The sequence below is a fragment of the Oreochromis niloticus genome, linkage group LG18 (assembly GCF_001858045.2).
Source record: "Oreochromis niloticus isolate F11D_XX linkage group LG18, O_niloticus_UMD_NMBU, whole genome shotgun sequence".
NCBI lineage: Eukaryota > Metazoa > Chordata > Actinopteri > Cichliformes > Cichlidae > Oreochromis > Oreochromis niloticus.
This window is the reverse complement of record NC_031982.2, coordinates 7,127,050-7,148,106: the sequence shown is the minus strand read 5'-3', so window position 1 is coordinate 7,148,106 and position 21,057 is coordinate 7,127,050. Positions and strand designations below refer to the sequence as shown.

The window sequence follows — 21,057 nt, the reverse complement described above, 5'->3', positions numbered from 1 at the left end:
CTGCAGTTTAACTAATTGGTGTGTGTTACCTGGCTTCATGGATAGATAGAGCTGCGTGTCATCTGCATAGCAGTGAAAATTTATGCTATGTCTTCTAATGATGTTGCCTAGGGGATTGTGCTAATTGTGCTGCATATTAGAGAGAATGTATAGAGAAGGTCAGAAGGAGTTGCACTGTGTCATTGTGGACCCAGAGAAAGCGTATGAGAGGAACTGTGGTCCTGCATGAGGAAGTCAGGAGTAAAAGAGAGGAGTGTGAGGGCGATGAAAGACACGAATGATGACAGCAGGAGCTACTGGTAGAAGGTTCAAGCGTGATGTGTCATTACATAAGGAGCCCTGAGCCCCTTCTTGTTTGCAGTGGTGATGGACAGACTCCTGGTCTGGCAGGAGTCTTGATAGTCTATGATGATTTTTCAGATGACACTGTAATCTGAGGTGGAGGTAGGTGCTCTAGAGAGAAGAGGCATGAAGGTCAATAAAAACCAGACAGAATACATGTGTATTTTGTACAGGTGTTTGGCCAAACTTTGTGGTTTTAATGCTTTTTAAAAAACCATTAATTCACCAGTTCATAAAAATGAAGATGGATAACTGAAATTCATAATGACAATTCATAATGGTCTTTTTGCATTTAATGATAGTTTTTCAATGTGCTTTTCACTGTTATCAGAGCCGATGTTGTGCCAAAAAGGGATCGCTGTCCAAAAAGTGATTTACGGTATTTAAAGGTATGAAGTATTAGTCTTTGAAGAACACAGGTCTTTACCATTAGGCTTCCTGCTGTTGTGTAATGAAAAATTCTGAGTGCAAGTGTAACCCAGGTTATTTTCCGAAGTATGAGATTTGTGATCATTTGGCCTCCATTGAACGCATCACAGTGCCGTGAGCATAGGAGGCTAATGGTGTGTTCTTCCAAGCTAGCTGACTTACTACTGGTGTAAAAGACTTTAAACAAATTACAGTGCTATATATCTGTGTGTAGCTACCAAGCTTCTAATCATTTAGCATTATACAGTCGTTGGGTTATACCCAGGCAAAAAATGTGTTCTCATTTGTGCCCAAGATGAATGTTCACTGCAATTTAAAGGTTTTGCAGGTTTTAGAACACATTTAAATAGTTCTCATAGTACTTCTGGAGATGATACATGTAATGTTCAAAATGCACATCAGTCAGCTGTTACTGAACGTGGATCCCAGTTCAAATTAATGTGGGAGTGCAACATGATTCAAAGAGAAGCGAATCATCTGCTTTATACGAGCAAGTTTCAGTAAATGACACTTTCATTTATGTACCTCTTTTGAAAGAGTTGATTTTCAAAAATGCATAAGTTTCACAACACATGAATAAACCAGCTACTGTATGTGTGAGGCTTTATGTGATGGCAGATGTTACAGACATCAACCATTAGTCTCAAAATCCAATGGCGCACTGCAAATTTAAGTTTTTCATGAGGACTTTGAAACATCAAATCCCCCTAGAGTCTTAACAAAGCCTCCAGAAGCTTGGATGTCTGGATGTGTGCAATTTACCACCAAGTCTGAATTCCTCATTGATGAACATCCATCTCATTTCTTTGTTTCATTCCCAAAATGCAAAGAAACATGGCACTGACAAAATACTCGCTCCATTTGCTGATGATGTTGGGTATTAGAAAACCGTGGTATGAAAGTGTCATTGACTGAACAACTTGTCTATGGCACGATTGCACAAGTAACTGGTGATAACTGAGGTTTGAACTCAATTCTTGGTTATGATGAATCATTCTCTAATTTTATAACTTCGCAAGTAATTTTAGTTGTTCCACTGGCAGAATTCTTTTACTTACAACAAACCAGAAACAAACTGAAGTAAGGGTTTTCATAATGTTCAGGTGTAATATGACATCAGATATGCAGCTTTTGTTCTTGATGTTTGTTTTTCAATCTTAGGTTCATCTCCATCGTCTGCAGAGCAGAGGACCGGGTCAACACAGGTGCACTGCACTGTGAGCTATTCCAAACTCCTACAATCCTTCCATGGCACAAGAAAGACTGAGTGGACTGGCAGTAATTAGTATTAACAACAAAGTTGGCCATCACATTTCTTGCAATGATGTAATAAATGATTTTGCCTCCAGAAAAGCTGGGAAACAAAGGTGTTAAGATGGAGTGTTGAGGAAAAACAAAAAGGTCAAATGTTTGGAGTCCAATCATTCATTTTGAAACTGTAGCTCTCACAGCTCAGGACAAGCAGACACCTGATGACCACTGAATGGAAGTGAAACAAGAATTCATAATTATGTTTGTGTCTCATGAACACATGATGATAAAACTCTGCATATGCAGTCAGGAGACTGATGACCTGTGAAATGAGCTGTTAGAATTGTGCAGATATCTGTAAACATTATATGTAGCAAAACTTCTGGCCTACAGGAAATGACGACATCGGATATCAAAACAAGAAATCTGTCATATGATAAAAATGAACAAGTTGGGTTTCCAACTTTAAAACATCTTCGTGTCTGCTGCACTTTAACTCAAGATTAATCCCATTAAATGTATGAGAACCTTTAATCACATCCTCTCTGTAGTGAAATAGCTGATGACTCGTTAAACCTTTCCATGTATTTTATCCACAGTGAAAAATATTCACTTTGCTGGACTCCAAAATCACATGTGTTCAATTCATTTCATTAGACACTAGCAGTACTATTAAACTGGACCTCGTCATTATCATAGAGCATTAAATGTGAAACAAAGTCATAGCATAACAATCTATATATGTAAGATGTGTTTGCCTGAATCATGCACCACAAACAGAAAGAGGACATGTGAGCTGCTGTCTGAGTATCAATGCAAATACACACCAGAAATAGTTCAGTAAATACAAATTTAATAAGCGAAAGCTGGTGAGAGGGCCTTTAACGTTTCCCTTTGGATCATCCATCCATCCATCCATCCATCCATCCATCCATCCATCCATCCATCCATCCATCCAGCTCCTTCTGTTTATCCAATTCAAGGTTGGAGCCATCCCAGCTGTTACGGGGCCAGAGGCGGGGGTACAACCTGGACAGGTGGCCAGTCTAACACAGAGAAACAGACAAACAACCACACTCACATTCAACCTAACTGCATCTCTCTGGACTGTGGGATGAAGCCAGAGTACCACAAAGGGAACCACCACAAAGGCACCAGGCCTAGTGACACTGCTAGTGTCTAATGAAATGAATTGAACACATGTGATTTTGGGGTCCAGCAAAAGTGAATATTTTTCACTGTGGATAAAATACATGGAAAGGTTTAATGAGTCATCAGCTATGTCTGTGAAGGTTCTCAGTCATCCAGGTCATCGTAGTCTAAGGAGCTTGGAAAGAAAAGCATCTGGACTTCTTTAGGTTGCTTGAAGACGTTTCACCTCTCATCCGAGAAGCTTCTTCAGTTCTAGGGTAAAATGGTGGAGAGTCCCAGATTTAAACTCTGTGGGAGTGTCCCCCCAAAGAGGGACAAAAGGACCCCCTGATGATCCTCTACCTAATCACATGAGCCAAGGTGTGAAAACGGGTGTGGGTCACAATCAGCCAGGGTTTCGGGTGAGCTCATTGTGAAACCTGGCCCCACCCTATCATGTGATTTCCTGAGGTCAGATGGCCCAGGGTGTGAGTGGGCGTTAAGGCGTCTGGGAAGGGATCTCAAAACTGGATTATAGATGGCAGACAGTTGGTGTCGTAAGCCACCGCCTCTGTTCAAAGATGGTCGCTCACAGTGGACATAAATGGCTTCTTTCACTCCTCTTTCAAACCATTTGTGGATGACAAATCAAAAGATTTAATCCTAGGTCCCTTGTCCACGTGTTTCATGGAAAGACTAAGAAAAACTTACACTTGATCAGTTATTGATATTTACTGTTCCTCATTGATGGTGTTACACACTACTTAAAAATTCAGCTGGAAGTGTGGCCTGGTGTTGACTTACACTTATTCAAAGTGATGAAGCACCAACAGATACTGAATGTCACAGGCTGAAACACCTCAACTGCTTTATTATTTCTAGTTTTAAATAAACTGTAAGAGTATTGTGCAACAATGAAGTACTACAAAAAATAGAAATACAACAAAAACCCCTTAAATAAAACAGTACCTAGTTAATGTTTTAAGTGAAAATAAATGAAAATCTACAAAACAAAGTATTAAATAAAATAAAAAATATCAGAGAAATGTTTAAATATTGTAAATTCATAGAGGTAGGTGAAACAAGGGAACATGATTTATAAATCAAATCCAAAGTTGAATGATTTGTTCTTAAAACTATGTAAAACTGTGTAAACACTTGGGTAAAAATAGGAAGAACTACAGTTTCAAAATGAATGATTGGACTCCAAACATTTGACCTTTTTGTTTTTCCTCAACACTCCATCTTAACACCTTTGTTTCCCAGCTTTTCTGGAGGCAAAATCATTTATTACATCATTGCAAGAAATGTGATGGCCAACTTTGTTGTTAATACTAATTACTGCCAGTCCACTCAGTCTTTCTTGTGCCATGGAAGGATTGTAGGAGTTTGGAATAGCTCACAGTGCAGTGCACCTGTGTTGACTGTTAACTTAAATTTGCAGTGCGCCATTGGATTTTGAGACTAATGGTTGATGTCTGTAACATCTGCCATCACATAAAGCCTCACACATACAGTAGCTGGTTTATTCATGTGTTGTGAAACTTATGCATTTTTGAAAATCAACTCTTTCAAAAGAGGTACATAAATGAAAGTGTCATTTACTGAAACTTGCTCGTATAAAGCAGATGATTCGCTTCTCTTTGAATCATGTTGCACTCCCAAATTAATTTGAACTGGGATCCACGTTCAGTAACATCTGACTGATGTGCATTTTGAACATTACATGTATCATCTCCAGAAGTACTATGAGAACTATTTAAATGTGTTCTAAAACCTGCAAAACCTTTAAACTGCAGTGAACATTCATCTTGGGCACAAATGAGAACACATTTTTTGCCTGGGTATAACCCAATGACTGTATAATGCTAAATGATTAGAAGCTTGGTAGCTACACACAGATATATAGCACTGTAATTTGTTTAAAGTCTTTTACACCAGCAGTACGTTCACCACGACACACTTTGATTCCGAAACTTGTTACGAAAACTTCGGCACCGCCCACAATGAAATGTCTCAATAACCCGGGTCCTCCTCCTGCAGACTGAATGGAGATTATGTGGAGATTGCAAAAATGAAATAAAACATTTCTTTTTAGTGTAACAGTAATAATTGTGCTGCATATTAGAGAGAATGTATAGAGAAGGTCAGGAGTTGCACTGTGTCATTGTGGACCCAGAAGGAGGGTATGAGAGGAACTGTGGTCCTGCATGAGGAAGTCAGGAGTAAAAGAGAAGAGTGTGAGGGCGATGAAAGACACGAATGATGACAGCAAGACAGTGGTGAGGTCTGTGGTAGCAGCTACTGGTAGAAGGTTCAAGCGTGATGTGTCATTACATAAGGGGCCCTGAGCCCCTTCTTGTTTGCAGTGGTGATGGACAAATGAGGAAATGAGGATCACAGGTTAAGGGTGAGTTTGGGGCAGATGATCTGCTGTGGTGACCTCTAACAGGAACAGTCAAAGGAAAGAGATTAAATATTCTTAGGGTTTGAGGAATCTATCCAGAAACTGGAAGCTGCAGACTCTACAGTACACAATCTGTAGTTACAGTAGATCAGAGAGTGCCATCTCCTGGTCAGCAGCGGTAACTTCTACAGACATGAAGAAACTGGATGAACGTCATTCTCCCTCTGTCAAAATATTACATTATTAGTATTAGAAGTGTTCTATTACAAATTAGCCTGCAATCGTGGGTATAAATGCAAATAAGCAAATAATAATTCTGAAAAAGAAAAAAACATCAGCTAGCTATTGTTTGGACTGCAAACCAAATAAACAACAAGTAAAAGTCTTTATTTAACCAGATTCCAGGAGACCTGCAGAGACCAGAAGAAGCTTAATTATTTAGCAGTATGTCTAAAGTCCATGAGACAGTGTATTATACACATCAGTTCTACAGTAGATAAACTAGAGGTTTAAAAACTTACAAGTTATAAGCTTTTGATTGCATATGTGTGTCATAAAATGAATAGTAGTATGAATTTAACAATCTTGCATGTGTGTCCTGTCCATCAAAGGATAAATGATCCATAAAATAGAGAACTAAATGATAGCAAATTGGTTTTGCTTTTTTGAGCATACCTTAATCCAGGATTGGGCAATTCATTTTCCCAAGGGGCTCTATGAGAAACTGGAACACACAGGCACAGCACCACAGTTCCAGTTTCTCATGTGGCCCCTTGGGAAAATTAATATTCCAACCCTGCCTTAATCAGTGCTGGCACAGTTCATGCTCTTATCACCATTGTCAATAAAAGACTGAAAGTGATATCACTGACTGAATTATGGCCAGAGGAGTGAGATGCTGATAGCAGAGGTGCAGAGATTGTGGATGAAGAACTTAATGACAGTTATGTGCTATAAAGCAAAGTAGTTTGTAGGCTGAGTTGACACTAGTAACCATAAGCATACAGCACATTTTATGCCTCTGTTCACAGGTGTGGATTTGGAGTAGGGCCCACAAAATTAGTTGAGATCTAAGCAGGACACCTGCTTAGATCTCAACTTAATGTGCTCAAACATTAGAGGCACCCATTGCGCTTCTCATTCAATCAAGCCACGCATGCTCGAGCTGACTGTCACTTTTTCACGTTTAGGGCTATTAATGTAATCAGGACTTCAAACTGTTATGCAAGCTGTCGCTGCATGGTTTGCGAAGGAAGCACACTTGAAACCAACTCTCGCATATCATTTTATTAGGTGTTTACAGTAACACAGCCGACCACAGTTCAGCTCGATGTTCTACAGTTAAGCCACACGCAGACGCGCATGGTGCACCTTCTAAACCGTTTGATTAGACAAAAAAAAATGTCTGCGTTAATGCTGTAAGCTTGCATGTCTTGTTACAGAAAAGAGGGGGTGTGTTACCTAAGTGTGAGTGTTGAGCGCTGGATGAAGTATTACGATAGCCTGTATTTATTTATAGCTTACCTCTTCCCTTTCAATTCGTAAAGTAATATGACAGGCAACCATCTCAAGCATACATGCAAACGCTGCACAGGACACATGTGTTCAGTGTGTATCAGTGTCAGATTCACAAAGATTCCAATAAAGCTTCCACATGCATGCCCAGCCCCTGTAAAATGCTATGTTTCACTTTCTTCTTGAGTCAGGGCTAAGTGACACCTGTGCACCGCCCTCTCCTCTCCTCTCCTCTCTCTCTCGCTCCAGCGTCATGTCCCCGAGTGACCCAGCTCCACATTCTAGCACTGCACGGGTGCCAGCAGCAGCAAATTAGACACCAGCACCCCCTCCTGATATGTACTTCTCTGTCCTACATCCATTATTTTTAGCTGGGATCCAAGCCTTCATCTTCACTTAATAAGGGAAAAGAATCCCTCATATTTGTACCCACCCCTAAATCCATCATATCAAAGTTCTTCTTCATCTGGCACAAAACGGACACACTCACACACCTATGTCCTATTCTATATGACGCCTTCTTTCTTTGCTCACATACCTTCTCCTTCCATCTCCACAACTGTCTGTGTATGTTCTGTGTTGCATGCGGAGAGCAAGTTGGTCATCTCCCCCTCACTCCACCCTCTTTAACTGGTTCCTAACATACACTCAAGCACACGCACACACACACATACACACACACACACACACACACACACACACACACACACACACACACACACACACACAGAAAGCTGTCACCCCAGCAACTGCCCCAGCCCTGCCTCATCTTCTCTATGCTTAATTACGTGCCACATAGGACCACGGTCACACCTATGTCAGACTAAGCCCAACCCCTCTTGCACCCTGAGCCCACTGCCAGTTGCCCATGTGGGGTTTTTAATAAGGTGGATGCAGGAGGCTGTCTTGCTCTCTTCTGGGTGACGCGGATTGGAAGGGGTTCTCCATACTTTCACCAAACTTTTTTTTTTCTAATATTTTTCGCCCCTTTCATTTACTTTCTAAAACTGTAAATACATCCACATTAGAGAGGAGCCATGAAGTGGACCTGGGTGCTTGTAGTAGTCTTGCTGTCTTTTGGGAGCATTTCACTGGGCAAGGACAGCTTGGACTTCCCTGAGTACGATGGCAAGGACCGCGTTCATGACCTCAACGCCAAGAACTATAAGTCCGTGATGAAGAAGTATGACATTATGGTGGTGTACTACCATGACCATCCCGGATCCAGCCGCGCCGCCCAGAGACAGTTCGAGATCGAGGAGTTGGCCCTTGAGGTGGGTTAAGATAAGAACTGTGGATAGATGGTGATGAGGAAGCTGTAATATTGGTACTTTATTCATGAGCACACAGATGCTTTCAGCATATTTGAAACTGCTGTTAAGACTTCTCACTTAGGTCTGCAGATTCAAAATCATGCAGATGTAAAATATGTGGTGCTTGTGCTGGTTTACCAGTTTTAACATAATGGATAAGTTCATAAAATACATTCTTTTTGCAGCAAAAGTCTAACTGTGGTTTAAAAAAATGGACAGAATAAAGTCCTCTCCTGTCAGTGACGTACACAGAGGAAGTTATTATGGAGAAAAGGAGATAAGGCGGTAGAAAATAGCTTTGCTGGATTCAGAAGTGCTGAGAAGTGAAGTCCCAAAAATGTGTCACAAGCCTACGGTGTGTCGTCATGTCGACCACCCCGAGGCAAAGAGCTGAGCTGTGAGGACCCAAGGTATCATTTATTTTGGCAAAGGCTGAGCCTGTGTAGAGGATGTGTGTCTGTTTGTGTGTGTCTTTGTGTGCTACTGTGTGTGAGGCAAGCAGTTGATGCACTTAACACTCCCCCATCTGATTGCTCATCAGGCCTCACGCCAGCCTGGTTCACATTCCCTATAAAAACACACTGCATCCTTTTCCACACAAACCTTTCACTTGTTTACCATAAGTAAAATGTAACCACATCCCATTTCCCAAGAAAAGTTCGATTTGTCACTTCAAGCAGCTGACTCCATGTTTGCAGACATGCTGATTATTTATACAGAGAGCAAAATTCATTTTTACACTATAACGATCACAGACACAATGCAGAACTAAGAGGTCCTCAGAGAGCATTTGAAGACACACTTGATATTGTTTAAAGAAGCAGTTATTTGAGAACTGCACTGAACATTGCAGTTCTGAGAAACCGGGTTGATTTCTGATTCATGGCCTGCACTAGATCACGTAGCAACAGTATTTTATGGCATTTGGCATAGCTAATGTACAGTGTAATGTCAAGACTGCTACCCCATATGCTAGTTGCATTATTGTAATTTGCAAGCCTGGTTTGTTGACTCCTGTTTAATTTTTTATTTTTTTTAATGACAACTCAAGGTCAAAAAGGATCATATAAGGAACTCTTAACAGCCCCTAAAAATAAAAATTGTGACAAATATTCTAAGTTTGCCTAAACAAATATAGCAGAAATTGTGTGCAACAGATCTCATCAGTAACCAAATCTCATGTGAACAAGACAAATGAAAAAGGATGAAGGGCTAAAAAAAAACTAGTAATGAATAGCAGTAATGAGGAAAATATAATTAACAAATCAGACAGAAAGAGCGGGAGAGTGAGCGATACGAGAGAGGCTGCTCTCTCACATCAAGACCCTCTGGTGTCTGCGTATAGGGCACTGTTGCTCAGCCTTGGGGCTCCAGGCCAGCGCTTGAGGTACTGGCTCCAGTAGTGCCAGCTCAGCTCTGCGCTGTGATTGACACTTGCAGTACTGTACTTGTCAGCGGATCCCAGAGTACTGAGCATCAATGCCATCTCACCAAAATAGTCCCTGGGGCTGGTGTGGCTTCTGGCGCTATATTTATCCTGAGCTGCTTTTGTGGTGGGTTCAGCTCCGATGGCTTGTGTTTCTCCTTCTGAATGTATTATGATTTACATTTAATGAAGCTTTATTTATAGTAAGAGGCAACTGCAAAAGGTGCAAACATTTCAGAGGTCAAGGAGCCCTGTGGGGGTTAGTGAAAGTCAAATGAAACATGACATTGTGATGGTGATAATTAAGTGCTTTCATCCATGCCATTTGAACTTGGTTGATTTTGTTATTAAAGTGACCTCTCAGGTCTGTTACGAATGCTTTGTCAAGGGAGGTGCTGTAGACCAATGTAAGGAAAAGCACCTGCATTCTCCAGACAGATTGCAGGTGCTTTTACACTTAGACACTGATTGGCATACATGAAGGTGTACATGTCTTTCTTTGTTAATCTTCTCATCAAAATGAGCAGATACAGTCAGGTGCTGCACCAGCAGAATATCACTGCAGTTCGTAACATCTCAGCCAAGAACAAAAACTGAAAGAAATGTACAGCTGCAGTGCACGCAGACATGAAGCTATGACATCCCACCCCAGATACTGAGCTTGCTGGTTTAACTTTACATGTAGTCGGGGAGGTTCAATTACTCTGACCAAATGATCTCATCCATGTCACATCAAATACACATTCAGAACACCCAAGCTCCACAACCAACTTTGCATGTTTCAGATTAGGAGGAGCAGGCAGACACAGTTTGCTTTTGCTTTACATACTTTAACTGAAAGAAATTTTCAAAAGAAATGTATCTAGGTAAAAATAATAATTTGCTTTATTCAAATGGACATTTGGTGAAATTCACTACTAGGTACTACCAAAAAAAAAATGTACATATATATTTTTTAAATATGTTTATGTAAATATGTTTATAGACTAAATATAGCCTGTAAATATATGCAACAAAGTAAATGTGATATATACAAGCATGAAGCATTAATCCCTTTTGCCTGTAGGAAGTTTTATTTTAGTCTGTGTAAATGCCAAAAGGGCACAGTCTGCAAAAAGGTATAGTGCAATGAAGGGAATAAGTGTGTGTGATGTGTAACTTAAAACTAAGCTACAAAATTTAAACTGTTTCACTGTGCCCCACTCATCTGAAACTCCAGTCAGGTTAAAAGAAATTCAGAGAATTATCTGCACAACAAACTGCAGGACAGCCTGGTTGGTCTAACTATTTATGCCAGTAAAGCAGCTGCTCAAGATTTCTGACACCAGTGTGCATGTATGTGCGCGCGTGTGTGTCTGCGAGAGTTTGTGTGCACTGTTTACCCTTCAAATGCACTGAGACAGCTCTCAAACCACTTCCTCGATGCAGCTGAGCTGCAAGTGTGACACTGTCATTGGTGGACCCAACTGTCAGTCACGAGGTTCAAGTTTCATACAGATTTAGAAAGTGCATAAGCGGCGCTCTGAAAAGCAGGCTTTTATGGTAATGAAACTACTGAGTGAGACAACTTTGTCAAAAGGTGTAAATAATAGTGTAGGCGTGTAATAGTGTAGCCTTCCAAATGAGTAAAACACACTTGCACAGCCCTGTATCCCACCACCCCACCCTTTTTTGTGTTGAACTAACAAATTGTTTAATTATTTATGTGCAATGTTTTACAGCTTGCAGCCCAGGTCCTGGATGAGTTTGACGATGAAGATATTGGAGTTGGTCTCATTGATGCAAAGCACGACAAGGCTGTTGCAAAGAAATTAGGTAAATACAGCTGCAGGCAGTTGGTACATGGCTTATTGTGCAAAAATCAGACTAGCCAAACTATCACAGTTAAGTTACTGTAACACAAGTTAGCGAAAATATAATCTGAGCTAACCTGTCCAAAAGCCGCGTGGTTAAACACAAAATGTTCTTTCCCCTTAGGCCTTGACGAGTCTGACAGCATCTTCGTCTTCACAGAGGATGAAGTCATAGAATACGATGGCGAGCTTGCAGCTGACACTCTTGTGGAGTTCATCTATGATGTTCGTGAGGATATAATCTCCCAGTTAATAGCCTGCCTTATTTTAGCAATAAAAACTCTCTAAATACTCATTTTGCTTCCTTTGAAGATGACCCACAGAGCTTTATTTCAGTTTATTCTCCTCTCTGTTATCTCTGTTGTCTCTCCCTTTTCTCCTCTTCCACAGGTTCTCGAGGACCCTGTTGAAATAATTGACAATAGTAAGGAACTAAAAGGCTTTAAAAACATCGAAGAGGACATCAAATTGGTGGGCTACTTTAAGAGTCACAAGTCAGAACGTAAGAATCCTGTGATGCTGTGATGGCATGAGAACCTGTATTGTTTTTAGATAATTCCACATCAAGCAAATTAAACAGCATCCTAACTCTAGGAATATTATCAGAATGTTTTCATTACAGTTGCTACTATTTGATTTAAGTGAGCACACAAAAACACCAGTAATGATGAGAACAAGAAGTCTACATTCTTAGATATTTCATACATGGAGCAATCTACTGAAATAACTTGATGGATGCCTTTAAATTTCAGATTTTGAGGCTTTTGCTGATGCTGCTGAAGAGTTCCATCCACACATCCTGTTCTATGCCACATTCAATCCCAAGGTGAGTAATCAAAGTAAGTTACTTGAGGCAACTATGTGATTAGTCTAGTTTCAGCTTTAGTAATAGTACAACTGGTAAAGCTAAAGAGTCTTTTGAGCACTATGGATATGGGGATTGTTTTTGTAATGATGATCAGACTCCAAAATTTAACTAAAACATAGAAAGATTAAAAATGAATTTCTTGGAAGCTGTATATTTGCTTGCTTGTTTTAATGAGCTGAAAACATTTTTTAAAAAGCAAAAAAAAAAAAAAAATGTAGCAGAGGGCCCAAGATTGAACTGTGAGGAACTCCATATTTTATGTATCCAGTTTTTATGTGCAACTGTAAATACAAAAGCTTACTAAAAAATATTTTAAACAAGAATTTTAGATGCATCTTAAATTGCATTGTTTTGAAGATTAAAGTTATGCTTACATTATTATTTGTCTATCATGTGATCATCACACAAGAAATAAAAACACTGTGTGATTACCAGTATTTGTGAAGCTGTAATTGTAATACCGTTGAATCAGGGGGAGAGCCTTTCCAAGGTATCCTTAATCAATTCATTCAAGTTAGTGAGGCCTAAGTGATCTTTCATATATCTAAATATCAGACAGATCTTCCACTAAGATGTTAAGTATATGTTAAGTAAAGCATTTTACACTGTTGTTTCTCCTCCACCCATCGTACACTCACAGATCAGTGGTGGTGAAAAGCGCAGAGTAAGGTACTAGCTGAACTGCTAAATGGAGTGACTTAGGCTTGCAGTGTTTTGCTCAAGTACATTTTAACATATGGATTGAACCATCAACCCTGCAATTAGTCACAAACCTTGACTAACTTACTAAAAACAAATATACAAAAAAACAAAAAACAAAGTTAATAACACTTTTCTTTTTTCTTAAGCAAAAACAAATAATAAATAATACACCATTAGTATATCCTTTATTGTCAGATGAGGCTTTGAGTTCTTTGGCCCTGTCTTACAGGTCGCCAAGGCTCTGGACCTGAAGCTCAATGAGGTGGACTTCTATGAACCATTTATGGATGAACCAGTTGTTGTCCCAGGAAAACCTTACTCTGAGGAGGAACTGGTGAAATTCATTGAAGATCACGACAGGTAAGTCCTATTTTTGCCACATTGGAAGGATCTTAAGAGCTACAAGCTTCATGATCTGAGTTCCAAGTAAAGGGCATTAAGATTTGAGTAATCTTTGCTTGTTAGACCAACCCTGAGGAAGCTGCAGCCCCACAACATGTACGAGATCTGGGTGAGAAATGTTAAACTTGAATTATATTTCCTAGACATAACTTTAATAAGATTGCAACCTACTGTTTTACAGTTTCCCTGAAATTCCGGCCTTTTTTTCCCACAGGAAGATGATGTTGATGGTGAACATATTATTGCCTTTGCAGAGGAGTCTGACCCAGGTGAAGGAATCTTAAATGAAGTATAAAAACATATCTATGAGCATCTGTAATGACAGTTATTTCTGATCATCCTGTAATGCTGTTTAGTTTTTGTTATTTAGATAGCTGTTTAGCTTAGACTGCGATGTGCTTCTCCACTACTCAGACGGTTTCGAGTTCCTGGAGATTCTAAAGCAAGTTGCCGAGGATAACACTGACAACCCCGACCTCAGCATTGTCTGGATCGACCCTGATGACTTCCCTCTGGTAACAATATGAAGCACTGTAATATGCTCTTTAGAAACAAGAGGCTGTGATGCACTCTGCACAGTTTTACTGACAGCAGTTGGGTTGATAACAGCAACTAATCTTTTGCTTACTTTCCCCTGCAGCTCCTGCCACACTGGGAAAAGACTTTTGGAATTGACCTGTCACACCCACAGATTGGTGTTGTTGAAGCTGATGATGTAAGTAATATTTTGAGTATGAACTTTCTTTATACACGCTGTTAAAAGAAAAATCCTAGAAAAACAGTAATATTCCGGCAGCTGGGGCGCCAAAATAATACCAGAAAATAACAGAAAATAACTTTCTCAAAAAAATACTGTTATTTTCAGTAATGACAATACAGTTTGTTGCCCTAATTTTACATGGGATTTTGCCTTTTTTAAGTGCTTTTAAACATTAAATTAGGAACATTTTAATGTGATTAAACAATGAAATTACCTATAAACAAGGTCAATGAACGTGGCAATATGAATAATAATACTTAAATGTACAGAAATATACAGTTAACAGTTGGTTTAAATAATAATGGATTGCATGCCCTGGGACAGAGGCAAGGCTATAGTTCACTATAGTACGATAGGCTATCGTACTATCCGCCCCTCTGGCCATCACCAGTAGGCGAAGTGTCTTGACCAAGGACACAACAACCGAGAGTGTCCGAGCCGGGGCTCGAACCGGCAACCTTCTGATTACAAGGCGAACTGCCAACGCTTGAGCCACGATCGCCCTAAATAGCAATAATAGTAATAATTATTTGATGTTAAAAAAGTTTATAAGAATCATTTTATATATTTTTCCATAGCATTACATTTGAATTTAACAGTTCAATCTTTAAAATAACGGACACATATTTGTGAAATCATGATACATTTGTGAATGTATTTTAACAATCTAAATATGCATATGTACAGACAAATACATTTAAAAAAACAAGAAAATTATGTTTTATTACATTACAGTGATTTTACGTTAATTTACATTTGAAATGTGAAATCACAGTCTATTTATGTAAATTTAATGATATTCTAGAAGAACAGAACAAAACTGTGAAATACACAGTAAAATACTTTTATATTACGACTTTTTCTTACAGTGCAGCACCAAATTACAATAGCCATCGCCTATTATTATAGGTGCTTTATATTGTAAGTTAACGACCCTACAGTAATATAGAGAAAACCCCAACAATCAAACAACCCCCTATGAGCAAGCACTTGGCAACAGTGGGAAGAAAAAACTCCCTTTTAACAGGAAGAAACTTCCAACACAAACAGGCTAGGGGAAGGGCAGCCATCTGCCATGACCAATGAGGAGAGATGAGTTATTAATTATTGAACTTGCTCATTTTCAATTTAATATTTTTATTCTTGGACTCTAGGTCATCCTTATGTCAGATACACTTTAACTATGAACTTTCTCAGTTAATGGTGTATCTGATACAAGCTATTTTAGTTTCATTTTTGGAAAGGTTAGTATTTATTGAACCTTTTGACATAAAAAAATGTATCCATTTATTGCTTTAAAATGTTTATTGACGTTTTTTGTGGGAGAAAATTACAATGATGATGAAAACTTACAAAAACTCGCGTATCAAATATGGTGCACTTGGCATTAAGGCCACCAACCTAAGCTTACTTTGTTTGGCTCTCACAAAGTGAAAGACCTGAGAGCCAGCGGGAGGGGTTGTGGTCAGAGTCAGTGGTATCTGTCTCAGATAACCAAATAAGCAAATCCTCTCTTTGACATCACACAGAGCCAAGACTAGAAAAAAATGTCTGAAACTGAGGGTTTGGAGCAGTATGAAGCTGAGATTTTGGCTTACATGGATTACAATGGTCATTTTTATTGTTAGTGTCCACTGTGGCACACCACTGACGGACCTGACCATATAGTTCGCTCAGTACACTTTTTAATTGGTTGCTGGTTCTTTCTACACACGGCCACAGCTTTTCAGCTGTGTCCCACACACACACAACAACCCCACCCTCAGGTCCCGGCTCGTGTTATGCAGGGGAGGCGTGATGAACTGATGGAGCTCTGGTGTGTCAGCCTCCCCTGCAGCCGCACCACAAACCACGCCCAGCCACATCCACTAATGTAATAGCTTACACTTGACAGAAAAAAGGAAAGCATATGGCCATGATTCATTCAATCTTAGGCTCATCGTGTCTTTAAAGGTACCCTGAAAGACAGTGTTCCACTGGACCGTAAAACCACTGGTTCGCAGACTTTCACCTTTTCAAAGAATCCACAACAAAGCAGTTATTGTTGGGTTTTTGCTCCCAGGCTGACAGCGTGTGGCTGGACATGGATGACGGTGAGGACCTGCCCTCTGCAGATGAGCTGGAGGACTGGCTCGAGGATGTTCTGTCAGGTGAAATCGATCCTGATGATGATGACGATGATGATGACGATGATGACGACGATGATGATGACGACGATGATGACGACGATGACGACGATGACGATGATGACGACGACGATGATGACGACGATGATGATGATGACGATGACGACGATGATGACGATGATGACGACGATGACGACGACGATGATGATGATGACGACGATGACGACGACGATGATGATGATGACGACGACGATGACGATGATGACGATGACGACGACGACGATGATGATTATTAAACAATTAAGTCATAAATTACTTTTCCAGTCTGACCAATGCAGTTTCAAGACTCAGCGTCACTAACTCTGTCATATCATCCTTTCTTGAAACTAGTTCTTACTTTGAACTCGTCAGTTCATGTTGATATCTCATCTTCTCATCACCCTCCCTCTGCATCACATCAGAACATTATTCCAGTAATCATTTGACCCTCTCACCTCCATATCCTCTAATCCTCCATGTAACAAAGTACTAAGATGCCACAGTGCCTTTATCCCCACATGTAACAATAAAAAAAAATGATTTGAAACCTTGCAATCTACTTCTATTGATTTTTATACTATTAAAGTGTTTATTTTCCTAATACTGGAAGGGTTGCATTGTTTTATGCATTATGTCTGAATCCATCTATGGAGTCTGTTGCGGTCTGAATGTGTATTATTTATGTTCACTTATTTTCTTGTTTTCCCCACAACCGAAACGACTGAGGTCAGATCCAAGGGTGCTAACAAGCTTTTGTTACAGGTCTTGAATATCACCAGCCTACTCTGTAAAATCAATGTAATGCTGTACACTGAATGTGCTGTACATCATATGGATGTTTTCTACGATGATGAATTATGACAACAGCCATATTCTATTTTTGTAACAAGAGGAATTTAACGTACTGTGAAGTCTTAAATAAATGACAGCTTGGACGGAAACCTCACTACTGTATAGTTTTTAAAGATGTGTATGTGTGTGCATGTGTGAAATATACACGATAGCAAGTCATGAATTCTCATCAAAAAACAATCTGAGGAGTTCTTCATCTCATCAAGTGTGCTAAGACTAAATAGGTACAAAGCAGGCAGAAATCACTTTCAGCACTTAAAGCTACTTTGTGTAAGAAAAAGGACATGTCTTCAGCCTCACCCAGTGTTAAAATATTACTAAAGAAGATACATTTTTGATACTTGCCACTTCATTAGGTACACTTCGATGTTGACATGATAGCATCATGCAGTTGCTGCGGATTTGTTGGCTGCACATCCATGATCCAAATCTACCACTCCTCTACATTGCAGAGGTGCTCTATTGGACTGAAATCTAGTGACTGTGGCCATTTGAGTACAATGAACTCACTGTCATGTTCAAAGAACCAGTTTGAAATGACCTGAGCTTTGTGACATGGCACATTATTCTCGAAGCAACCTTCAGATGAGTACACTGTGGTCATAATATGGTCACCAACAATACTCAGGTAGGTTGTCGTGTTTAAATGATTCTCAGCTGGTACCAAGCGGCAGAAATTTTGCCATGATAATACCAGACCTCCCTCTCTCCAGCCACCTCCTCCAGCTTGTCAAGCCAAGAGATATAATCTCTCCAGTGTGCACTGGGTCTACCCCGGGGCCTCCTCCTGGTGGGACATGCCCGGAACACCTCACCCAGGAGGCACCCAGGAGGCATCCTTATCAGATGCCCAAACCACCTCAACTGGCTCCTTCTGATGTGGAGGAGCAGCGGCTCTACTCTGAGTCCTTCCTGGATGGCCGAACCTCTCACCCTATCTCTAAGGGAGAGGCCAGCCACCCTTCGGAGGAAGCTCATTTCTGCCTTCGAATGGATCAAATGGCCCGTAGCAATGGGCCAGACACCCCATACTCCCGAAGCACCTCCCACAGGACACTCCGAGGGACACGGTGGAATACCTTCTCCAAGTCCACAAAACACATGTAGACTGGTTGGGCAATCTCCCATGCACCCTCAAGTATCCTTGAGAGGACAAAGAGCTGGTCCAGTTTTCCACAACCAGGACTAAAAACCGCATTGTTCCTCCTGTATCCGAGGTTTGTATAACGGACGGACTCTCCTTTCCAGCACCCTGGCTGAGACTTTCCCAGGGAGGCTGAGGATTGTGATCCCCCTAGAGTTGGAACACACCCTCCAGTCTCCCTTCTTAAAGCTGGGAACCACCACCCAGTCTACCAATCCAGAGGTACACCCCTGATCTCGTGTTCAGATCCAAGAGGTCGTTCCTTCCAATCACACCCCTCCAGCTCTCACTATCATTGCCCACATAAGCGTTGAAATCTCCCAGTAGGACAACAGAGTCCCCAGGCGGAGCACCCTCAAGCACCCTGCCCGGGGACTCCAAGAAGGCTGGGTACTCTGAACCGTCACTCGGAGCATAAGCACAGACGACAGTCAGGACCCATTCCCCAACCCCAAAGGCGCAGGGAACAAATCCTAATCCTAGGGAACAGGCAGCAAGCCGAGGGGATACTAGGATACCCAGCCCAGCCTGCCGCCTCTCACCAAGGGCAACTCCAGACTGAGACAGAGTCCCTCCCCTCTCCAGGAGACTGGTTCCAGAGCCCAAGCAGTGCATTGAGGTGACCCCAACTATATCTAGTGGGTACCTCTCGACCTCAAGCACTAACTCGGGCTCCTTCCCCACCAGAGAGGTGACATTTCATGTCCCAATTGCTAGTCTTGGTACCCGGGGATCGGTCTGCCAGGGCCTCCGCTTCTGGCCCCGGTAACCCTATCCCAGGCAGGGTGAACTGTTCCCTTGATGTTCTACTCATAGGGCTCTTCGTCTGGTCCCTCACCCAGGACCAGGACACAGCCCCTGGGATCCCTGGGACACACAAACACCTCCACCACAATAAGGTAGCGATTTGCAGAGGTGGGATAGAAAAATATTTTGGGGGAATTCAAAGGGTTGAGGGGATTAAATTTTCTTTGAGGATTTTCAGCTTGATTCTCTGTGGGAATATTAGAGGTCAAGCCACTGAAAAGATATCCCCAGTGATGAAGAGGTAGACTTCCATCCATCCATCCATCCATTCGCTTCCGCTTATCCTTTCCAGGGTCGCGGGGGACGCTGGAGCCTATCCCAGCTGTCATAGGGCGAGAGGCGGGGTACACCCTGGACAGGTCGCCAGTCTGTCGCAGGGCCAACACACAGGGACAGACAAGAGGTAGACTTGATAAGTTTAAATATATTGATGGATTCTATTTTGGCCCCTTTTTTTTTGTATTTCCTATTTCCTGTGCTTCTGTGAAGAGTCAGTGTAAACTAGAAAAAGCTTTTTTCAAGAATGAAAACATAGCGTTACTCTGGGATGGTGGCTGTACTAAAAGATAAAACCAGAGTGAATTATGTTTATGATAAGCACTAATTACTGTCAGGGTCCTGGGTCTGAGCGACCCAGGGACCCTGAGCAGTTTTGGACTAATATTATAATATATGTATTTTGTATTGCTGTCCCTTGTTCTCCCTGCATATGTGTGTGTGGGTGGGTGTGGCCCTGGCAGGTGATTGGCCACACCTGAAGACCATGTCACACCTGCAGCTGATCAGGCCTCGTCGGAGGAGCTACTTGAGAGTGTGGTGGAGCTCTCTCCGACGCTGGATCATTGCGTGGCTTCACGTTAGTCTCTCGACCAGTTCTTAGTTTGAGTCTCCTGCATTATTGTGTGTCTGACAGCTGCCTCTCTCTTATGTCCCCAGGAGTAGCGAGAGACGAGAGGGCAGCAAGCACGGGGTGCTCATCACGGAGAAGCGGAGACAGGAGCACTAACACCGGGAAGAGGACACGTCACGGGAGTCGGGAGAGCACGGGATTTATTGTCATGTTTTTCCATCAATGTAAATAAACACACTGCTTGTACTAAGAGCACCGTGCCTGGGTCCTCCATTCCCCATATCCCCACGGTCTGCCATGTCAAACCGTGACAGAATGATCCAGCCAGACATGGACCCAGTAGTCTCTGAGGAGAGGCTCAGGAGGAAGGTAATGGACAACGTTTACAGACTCTGTGAGTTATGGTGGGAGAAGCCCGCGGAAGGGTTGCGTCATGCCGTGGAGAGGCGGCTGCAGGAGACGCTGTTTAAATTCCCCTGGCTGGCGGACTCCCTTAATTCAGTAGTCCTGGACTTCCTGCTTTCTACCCTCTACCTCCACTCTCCTATTCAGGCTGCCCACCAGCTCGGCGAGCTGGGGGATTCGCAGCCTGACACGCCGGCCCCGACGTCTACCCGGAAACGACGTTCGCGCCGCCAGCGTTCCTCACCGCAGCCTAATCCACGGACATCTCAAGAGCCGGCTGTGGTGAGTAGTACGGACAATTTTCCATTTCCCTCACCATTTGTGTTTGTGTCTGCAGTGGACAAGCCGACAGCGCAGGTAACATCACCTCGGTCAGAGGTCTCCATACCACTCGCGGCTTCACCATCTGCCGTGGCTGTTCCACCATCCTCTCAT

At 41.7% G+C, this 21,057-nt stretch overlaps 1 protein-coding gene and 1 long non-coding RNA gene across 2 annotated transcripts; both read left to right on the top strand.

Annotated features, from left to right (window-relative positions):
- The first annotated feature begins 127 nt into the window (after positions 1–127).
- LOC112842731 (uncharacterized) lies at positions 128–2,581 on the top strand. Its single transcript, XR_003214731.1, has 3 exons — positions 128–255; positions 674–731; positions 1,933–2,581. It is a non-coding gene; the product is annotated as an uncharacterized LOC112842731 (long non-coding RNA).
- Positions 2,582–7,881: 5,300 nt separating this feature from the next.
- On the top strand, positions 7,882–17,510 carry casq1a (calsequestrin 1a). Its single transcript, XM_003457440.5, has 11 exons — positions 7,882–8,349; positions 11,536–11,629; positions 11,792–11,892; positions 12,058–12,169; positions 12,420–12,493; positions 13,467–13,597; positions 13,703–13,748; positions 13,854–13,908; positions 14,054–14,154; positions 14,280–14,354; positions 16,462–17,510. Exons 1-11 carry the CDS (start codon positions 8,113–8,115, stop codon positions 16,819–16,821), a joined length of 1,386 nt encoding a protein of 461 aa, XP_003457488.1. The 5' UTR covers positions 7,882–8,112; the 3' UTR covers positions 16,822–17,510.
- Positions 17,511–21,057: the final 3,547 nt, after the last annotated feature.

Coding starts and splice junctions, on each gene's coding strand:
- casq1a (XM_003457440.5), top strand. CDS start 8,113: ATGAAGTGGACCTGGGTGCTTGTAGTAGTCTTGCTGTCTTTTGGGAGC. Junction 8,350..11,535: donor TCGAGGAGTTGGCCCTTGAG/GTGGGTTAAGAT, acceptor AATGTTTTACAG/CTTGCAGCCCAGGTCCTGGA. Junction 13,598..13,702: donor TTCATTGAAGATCACGACAG/GTAAGTCCTATT, acceptor TTTGCTTGTTAG/ACCAACCCTGAGGAAGCTGC.